At 38.1% G+C, this 8,533-nt stretch overlaps 3 protein-coding genes across 3 annotated transcripts in view; all 3 read left to right on the top strand.

The window, feature by feature from the left end:
* Positions 1-402: 402 nt before the first annotated feature.
* LOC108774629 (zinc finger BED domain-containing protein 1) lies at positions 403-1,605 on the top strand. The gene has a single exon (XM_018540780.1). The coding sequence runs from the start codon at positions 403-405 to the stop codon at positions 1,603-1,605; it is 1,203 nt and encodes a 400-aa protein (XP_018396282.1).
* A 747-nt stretch (positions 1,606-2,352) lies between these two features.
* Positions 2,353-5,627, top strand: LOC108774628 (uncharacterized protein K02A2.6-like). Its single transcript, XM_018540779.1, has 3 exons — positions 2,353-2,491; positions 4,690-5,376; positions 5,419-5,627. The coding sequence occupies exons 1-3, from the start codon at positions 2,353-2,355 to the stop codon at positions 5,625-5,627; spliced, it is 1,035 nt and encodes a 344-aa protein (XP_018396281.1).
* LOC108774627 (uncharacterized protein K02A2.6-like) overlaps positions 5,627-8,533 on the top strand; it is a 13,929-nt gene continuing 11,022 nt past the window's right edge. Inside the window, exons 1-2 of the mRNA XM_018540778.1 lie at positions 5,627-6,580; positions 6,658-8,049. Coding sequence (XP_018396280.1) covers positions 5,627-6,580; positions 6,658-8,049 — 2,346 coding nt within the window. The remainder of the gene's footprint in view (positions 6,581-6,657; positions 8,050-8,533) is intronic.

Below are 8,533 nucleotides of genomic sequence, written 5' to 3'. Positions count from 1 at the left end.
GAACTTAATGATGCGAGTGAGATCGAACTTTTATATTAAACAATTTTTATATTTATATACATATTTATTTTGCGTTTTTAATTTCATAATATAATAGTTTGTACATCGTTAACGATTTTGCGTTTTTTAACATTGAAAACGACCTAATGAAGGTTGAAACGTTTGTTTTTGAATTTTATTAAATTTTATATTTATTTTTAACTAATGACTGTTTATTGCTAAGACCTTTGTAATTTAACTAATATTTGGCTCGTAGCCCTATTTTATATTGATTGATTTTCAAATTTATTGAGCCTTGTTATATACATATTTTTTCAAAATCAATATATTATTAATTTATAACTATGTATTTTTATAGAAGGATCTTTCAAAAATGAAAAAATCACAATTGCAATTGTCTACATGATTGTCAAGGATAATATGCCACTAAACAGCACAGATAAGCCAGGACTGAAATATTTTATGAAAACTGCAATTCCTCTATACAACATTCCAGGGCGGAATAAGATAACGTCCTTAATCGATGTCAAATATGATTACTTATCCGGAGTTACAAAAGAAAAGCTTAGAACTGCTTTGAGTATAACTTTAACGACTGACGTTTGGACAGAAACTATGAATACCATCGGTTATTTAGGTTTAACTGTACATTTTCCAAGTGATGGTAAAATAAGCTCTATAACAATTGGAGTTGTTGAATTAGATGAACGCCATACTGCTACTTATTTGGGAGAAATGCTTTTGACAACCTGCACTGAATGGAATATACAATTATCTAAGGTTTCAGCTGTGGTTACCGATAATGCTGCCAATATTTGCCGAGCAGTATACGATGTATTTGGGAAAGAAAAACAATTAAGTTGTTTCGCCCATACGTTAAATCTTGTACCGAATATTGTTCTTGAAGAAAGTTCAAATGTTAAAGGACTTATTTATAAAGTTAAAAACATTGTTACCTTCTTTAAGCAAAGCGTAGTGGCAGCTGACGAGTTACGCAAAGCTCAATCTACTAATGTTCCGTTAAAATTACTGCAAGACGTTTCAACACGTTGGAATTCAACGTTCTACATGCTTGAAAAATTTCTTATATTGATAGAGAGTGTTTCAAGTTCTTTAATAAAGCTTCCGAAATCACCAGAAATGTTGACAGCATTTGAAGTAGCCACGTTGAGTGAAATTATGAAGATACTTAAACCATTTGAATTGATATCAAAAGAAGTTTGCGGACAAAAATATGTAACGTGCAGCAAAGTTATACCAATGGTAAATGCTTTGCTTCATGAATTAGAAACTTTAAATCCGGAGTCAGATCTCGGTAAAAATTTAAAAATGAAGCTTATCAATGAACTTCAAAAGCGCTTTCATAACATAGAGTTTAATCCAATTCTATCTATCGCCACAATACTAGATCCACGATTCAAAAGATTGCATTTTGGTAAAGCACTGGCCTGTTCTGACGCGATACAACGAATCAATCAATTGCTGGTTAAGGTGCCTAATCCAGACAGTAATGAAAACGTTGTTCCGAATACGGATATTAATAAAAATAAGAATTATGACATCTGGAGTTCCATCGCACTCTGGCTGAAAAATCACAAAAATTGAATCAGGAAAATGAATTGTTTGGAAGTGTCGATTTAGCATTTCAGCAGACTTAAATCTAAATGTGGTTGACATAGAAACTGATTCACTTGAATATTGGGAGAAAAACAGACATTGTTTCCCAAAATTAACCGAGATTGCAATTAAATATTTGTGCATTGTTGCGACTTCAGTACCATGTGAAAGAATATTTTCGTGCGCGGGAAATATTATGGACCAAAATCGCAACAGAACACTACCTGAACGCCTATCAAAATTACTGTTTCTAAATTCGTTACAATTTTCTGAGTGGCAATTAATTAACTAAAAACTTAGTTTCATAGTTTGGTTACAATTTTGAGCCATAATGTTTTTATTACCATACTTTAGAGTCTACACTTCAATTATTTACTTAAGATTACTAATTTAGGAAATACATGACAGATATTCCAAATTCTTTATTATCCTTGTTGTTGGGGCTCTTGGGGCCACACGCACGATGGTCGCCCCTGCATTGACGCCATAGGAAGATGCGCGCGCTACGAGAGCGCGGCAGAGTTACGTTATGTTCGTTGTGAAATACAACGCGAGCACGAACACGTTAGACTGTCACCGAGTCTTACGAGATCTAAGGACATTAGAGTCTTACATTCTGTACACTCCTTCTCTGTACTCTCTTACGAGATCGTTCGCATAATAAACCCTTTAACCAAAGGACACAACAATTGGCGCTGCGGACACGAGTCTCAAAGTTGAGGTTAGAAGAACCACATGCACGATCTCGAGATGGAACAACTTTTGAGTGCATTAACTCAAAGTCAACAGCAACTAGCTCAAGGCCAGCAGATTCTCATGCAACAGTTGGCTGAATCGCAGAAACACATAGTAACGCTTTTGCAACAAACGCAAGGTAACCTCGCTTCTACTTCTTCGCAATCGTTGGTTACGGATAACATTGTTTCCGCCCCTCTGGCAAAATCTTCTCAATTCTCAAACCTTGCCAAGCGTTTGGGAAAATTCACGCACGAGCCTGATAAAGGCAAAACCTTTACGTTGTGGTACAATTCGCGCAATTAATGCCTTCCAACCCTGTTTTGACATTACGTGTTACCTTCTCGATTATTTTCATGTTAATGGCTGTAATAGACGGACCAGCCAGCAGAATTGCGCGAATTTCTCCAACCTCTATAGCCCGTGTTCGTGACATCTCGAATGTGTGTGTTTAAAGTTTAATTGACAGTCGTAAACTTCGCTTTAAAATATATTTACATAACCAAATTTTTTATTATTTACTGCTTATAATTTATCAGATAAGTCGCCATTCTTCCTTTTTATATTTATTTAAACCTCTATAAAATTAAGAAAAAATATCTTTGTGCATTTTTTTTTTGCTGAAGGAAGCAAACAAGGAAAAATTTTCAACGATTTGAATCTTTTAAGACTTTGACGGAAGAGGTTAATATTAATTAACGGGTATCCTTTACATAGTATAATCCAAACAATATATATATTAAGAATAATAATAAACAATTTTAGTCACTAATTTCTAGATTACAATATTTACAATTAATATTTAATCCAATAGCCATCCTTTTCAATCACTCGTTGCAAACTGCTGTTCGTGGAGTTCACCAGATTGTGGAAAATTTGTGGCCTCTCCCGAAGACTGTTCCAAGTTGTATATACATAATCGCTAATGGCCCATACATTTTCGAGTGGATTGAAATCCGGGGACTTAGCAGGCCTATCTACTTTAAAAATGTCAGGACAATTGGTAAACCAGTTTAATGTTACGTGAGCTGTATGAACGGAGCTATTATCTTGCATAAAAATAATCTGGAGGAACTCGGCTTCTAGGAAAAGTGCTCTTGCAGAAAGCATCATCACCTGCTACAGAATATCTACCATACATATTCCACCATCATGTGAGTTGAGGTTTCATGTATTTTTATGATACCTGCTGCACTCATGCATTCCCAAAAACGATAAGTTATTTATCCGCTGTGATAATCCACAGCCACATAGAGCAGATCTAACCGTGTATCTCCTTTAGGTTGCTAGACACGTAATCTTCCATCTTCCGAGGACGAGAATACCTAAATTTCAAAAATTCAGGACATGAATGGAATCTTCTCATTTTACAGGTTTGTATTTAAGGAGGTTTAAGGCAAATGCAATATATTAATAATTACTTGCAAAAATTACATTTTTGTAATATTATTAAAGTAATATTATTAAAGTAGATTGGCCTGCTAAGTCCCCAGATTTAAATCCAATCGAAAATGTGTGGGCCATTATGGTTAGAGAGTGGCGATCAGGCCAAGTCAGAACCCGACAGGCCTTAATTGATCACGTACACACAACTTGGAACAGTCTTCGGGAGAGGCCACAAATTTTTCACAATCTGGTGAACTCTATGAACAGTCGTTTGCAACGTGTGATTGAAAAGGATGGCTATTGGATTGAATATTAAATGTAAATATTGTAATCTTTAATTGTAAATATTGTAATGTTATTAGAAAATAGTTTATTAAATTAAAATTGTTTATTATTGTTCATTAAATTAAAATTGTTTATTATTGTTAATATAAATACATATTGTTTGGTTTCTACCATATGTAAAGAGTACTCATTTATAATATTATCCTCTTCCGTCAAAATCTTAAAAGACTCGAATTATTCTTGTTGAAAATTTCTTCTTGTTTGTTTCCATCTATAAAAGAAGAAAAATGCACAAAGATATTTTTCCTTAATTTTTTATAGTTTTAAATAAATTTAAAAAGAAAGAGTAGCAACTTATCTGATAAATTATGTGCCGTAAATAATTGAAAATTTGATTATGTAAATATATTTTCAAACGAAATTTACGACTGTCAACAGTGTCAACAAAACTTTAATCACACACATTCGAGGTGTAACGAACACGGGTTATAGAGGTTGGAGAAATTCACGCAATATCGCCGGTTGGTTACGATTTGTCTACTATAGCCATGAACATGAAAACGACCGAGAAAGTAAACGCGATGCTTCAACAGTGGATGTGACGTCATACGGTTGGAAGGCATTAATTGCGCGATCTGTACGAACGCCACGAAGGCACTTTTACAGAAGGTGCTAAAGGTCTAATCGAGGAAGAACGTAAACAGTTACTTCTTAACGCATTGGGCGATGACGAATATCAACGTTTGTTAAGCCGGTTGTTGCCTACTAAGCCATACGATTTGAGTTTCTCTGACCTCGTCAAGCAACTAAAGAAACAATTTCACGATAACAAGTCGCTTTTTCAACGCCGCTTCGAAGCTCTAAATTTTCGGGCAACGCCGCCCATGGCGGTAATCGATATTCTTGATCGAATAAGAATCCTGGGAGATGCTTTCGAAATTAATAATTTCAACATTGACCAACTTAAAATTTTGCTTACTGCAATTTCACTTAGCGACCATGCTTATCATACTGAACGTGCTCTCTTGTTTAAAATTACAGCTGAGAAGGAAAATTGCACCTACAGTGACATTAGAGAAATTTGTTACGCCCACGTAGAACATACTGCGGATGTAAGACGCGTCGAAAACCAGCATAGCCACGAAGTTAATGCCGTACAAAAAGTGGCTGGAACAAAAGGCTCGAATAAGGAAGCCAAGAACCACACTAAGCCGACTAAGAAGAAATTGTCATCTTCGCAATGCCGCGGCTGTGGCCTTACGACACACAAAAGAGAAGACTGTCCGTTCAAAGACGCGGACTGCAGGATTTGCAAAAAGACTGGTCATATAGCAAAAGTCTGTCTCTCTAAAGGTAAGAAGAAAATCGAATCGATTCATTTGGAAAATGTTTCAGGTGCTTCTCCTAAGCATAGAAAATACGTGGAAATTTTGCTTAACGGAAAAAAGCTTAAAATGCAATTAGACACTGGCGCTGATGTAACTACAATCGGAATTAAAGTATGGACGAAATTAGGACGCCCTACGCTGCAACCGTACAAATCTTCTTGCGTAAGCGTCTCAGGTCAAAGAATTAAGATAGAAGGATTCTTTCATGCGACCTGATGTACAAAGGAAATTCCACGAAGGGTTCGGTTATCGTTTTAAATCGCCCTAATACAGCGCTTATCAGTGCACAAGTTATCGACGAACTTAAGTTAGTAAAATACGACGAGGGAGTCTCGAATGCCGACGGCATGATTAACGAAATCAAGGATACATCATTGCTCAATAAATATCCAAATCTCTTCAGTGACAAACTAGGAGAATGCACTAAGTCAAATGTCAAGTTACGCCTTAAGCCGAATACTCAACCTACGCACGCTACACGCCGTCCAGTACCGCTTGCGCTGGAGGAACAGCTCAGTTTCGAGCTTGATCGGCTCGTGGAAAACGGGATTTTAACACCCGTAGATGTTTCAGAATGGGCAGCCCCCATTGTCGTCGCAAGAAAATCAAACGGGAATATACGCATTTGCGCTAATTATTCCACAGGATTAAACGAAGCTCTGGATGCGGATGACTTCCCCATTCCAAATATTGAAGATATTTTGGCCAAGCTTCAAGGGAACACCGTCTTTTCACAACTCGATCTATCCGAGGCATATTTTCAATTAAAGTTGGACGAGGAAAGCAAACCTTTGACAACTATAAATACTCATCGAGGATTGTTCATGTTCAATAGGCTGGTTTTTGGTCTGAAACCGGCCCCAGCTATTTTCCAACGCACATTAGAGCAAGCTCTTGCAGATATCCCTGGCGTTGTGGTATATCTCGATGATATTCTCATCTATGGTCGTAATCGTGACGAGCACGACGAGCGCCTCAACGCAGTTCTAAATCGTCTTCAAGACTGGGGATTTAGACTGGGCATCAGAAAATGTAAGTTCCACATGCCTTCTGTGAAATATCTAGGCTTTGTTATTTCTTCCAGAGGTATTGAACCAGATTCAACTCGTGTCAAACCAGTTAAGTCTATGAAAGAACCAAGCAATACAAAGGAAGTTAGAGCATTCTTGGTTTGGTAAATTATTACGGGAAGTTCGTTCCAAATTTACATCGTTTAAAAGCACCCTTAGAACTCTTACTTAAAAAGGACGCTCCTTTTGCCTGGAATTCTGCTTGTAAGAAAGCTTTTCATAAGATTAAGGAAGTGCTAACGGGTCCACTGATTCTCGCTCATTTCGACCCTCAACAATCATTAATTGTCGCTGCCGATGCGAGTCCTACAGGTATCGGTGGTGTTCTGCTTCAACGCTATCCCGATGGACAAGTAAAAGCCATTTTTCACATGTCAAAAGCTTTGACGAAAACGCAACAAGGTTATAGCCAAATAGAAAAAGAAGCATTGGCACTGGTTACTGTCGTTGAACGTTTTAGAAAGTTTTTATATGGCCGACATTTCATACTTCAAACAGATCATCGGCCCCTTCTGGTTCTGTTCCGTTCGTCTAAAACAAAAGGATTGGATACTCGTACTGCAAATCGCTTGAAGCGATGGGCCCTTCGCCTCATTGGTTATGATTTCGAGATAGAATATGTCAAATCTGAGCATTTCGGTCAAGCAGACGCCTTGTCCAGACTTATTCAAGAAGCCAAAGCAGGTTCTACCGATCCAGAATTGGAAGAAGTCGTCGCTTCATTGCAGGAAATAGAGACGGAATTACAACAGTTAGTTCAAGAATCAGGTTGTTTTCTGCCTAAAACAGCTCGGGAGGAGCTACAACGGGCTACATACAAAGACGGAATTCTAGCCGAGGTCATCGATCGTTTACAGACTGGTTGGTTAAGTTCCGATACCAAAGACAGTGATCTACTTCACTATTATCGCCGTCGTGACTATCTATCTGTGGTGGATAGAACGCTCGTATCCGACGACAAGATCGTGATACCGCATAGCCTTCGACCGGATGTACTCCGTCAGTTACATGTGGCACACCCGGGTATTCGTCGCATGGTGCAGTTGGCCCGACATTATTTCTACTGGCCCGCCATGAAATCCGACATCGAGAAGTTTGTCAAAAGCTGCAAACATTGCGCAGAGACTGCATCGAATCCTATCAAGGAACAACTTCATCCATGGCCAGAATCCAAATCGTCGTGGGAACGTATCCACATGGATTTTGCTGGGCCAATTCAAGGACAATGGCTACTCATTATCGTTGATAGCTATTCTAGATTCGTGGATGCCGAATGGTTTTCAACAATTACAGCAGCAGCTACCTGTAAATATCTACGCCGTCTATTCTTCAGATATGGTCCACCCAAAGTGATTGTATCTGATAATGGTACTCAATTTACGGCAACGGAATTCGCTCAACTCTGTACTGAGTTTAATATTATACACTTACGTAGTCCCCCAGGACATCCTCAATCAAATGGTCTAGCAGAGAGGATGGTAAATACATTAAAGCGTTTATTGGAGCTGCCGACTTCGTCGCAGAAGGAGACAAGATTGAACCAAGTCTTGTACACATCTGGAGACACGGTAGTGTCTCGGCGCTAAGCCAAGCGCGCGACACTGCCGTGCCTCCTTTACGCGACACGGAGAATTTTCGGGGTCGAGATGATCAGATCTCAGTAACGGCTGAACCTATCAAGTTCTACATACGTTCAATCGACAGGAAATACTTAAATTGTATAATAAAAGTGCTTTCATTTTTTTCCAACGTGCCCTACGAGCGGAGATATCGCGACGCAAAGTCCGGATCTGTGAATTTTCACGTTTCAATTTTTAAGATACGTCGTCGTCAACGTCGTCGACCAGAGAAAATGTCCATCTCGTTTTTTCGATAATAGAGGGCCTTCGACTTTATGTGTTATCTCACTCTATCTATCATCTCACTCTATCTATCTATATCTAACCAGCAGACCAGTTAGTATATGTTCTGTGAGACCAGTGTTGCATGGTGTATCACATATGACGCGCGCGCGATTTTAATCTTATAATTAAAAATAAAATATTATTCAAT

The sequence above is a fragment of the Cyphomyrmex costatus genome, unplaced genomic scaffold (genome assembly GCF_001594065.2).
Source record: "Cyphomyrmex costatus isolate MS0001 unplaced genomic scaffold, Ccosl1.0 scaffold268, whole genome shotgun sequence".
Classification (NCBI taxonomy): domain Eukaryota; kingdom Metazoa; phylum Arthropoda; class Insecta; order Hymenoptera; family Formicidae; genus Cyphomyrmex; species Cyphomyrmex costatus.
This window is presented reverse-complemented; position numbering and strand designations above follow the sequence as displayed.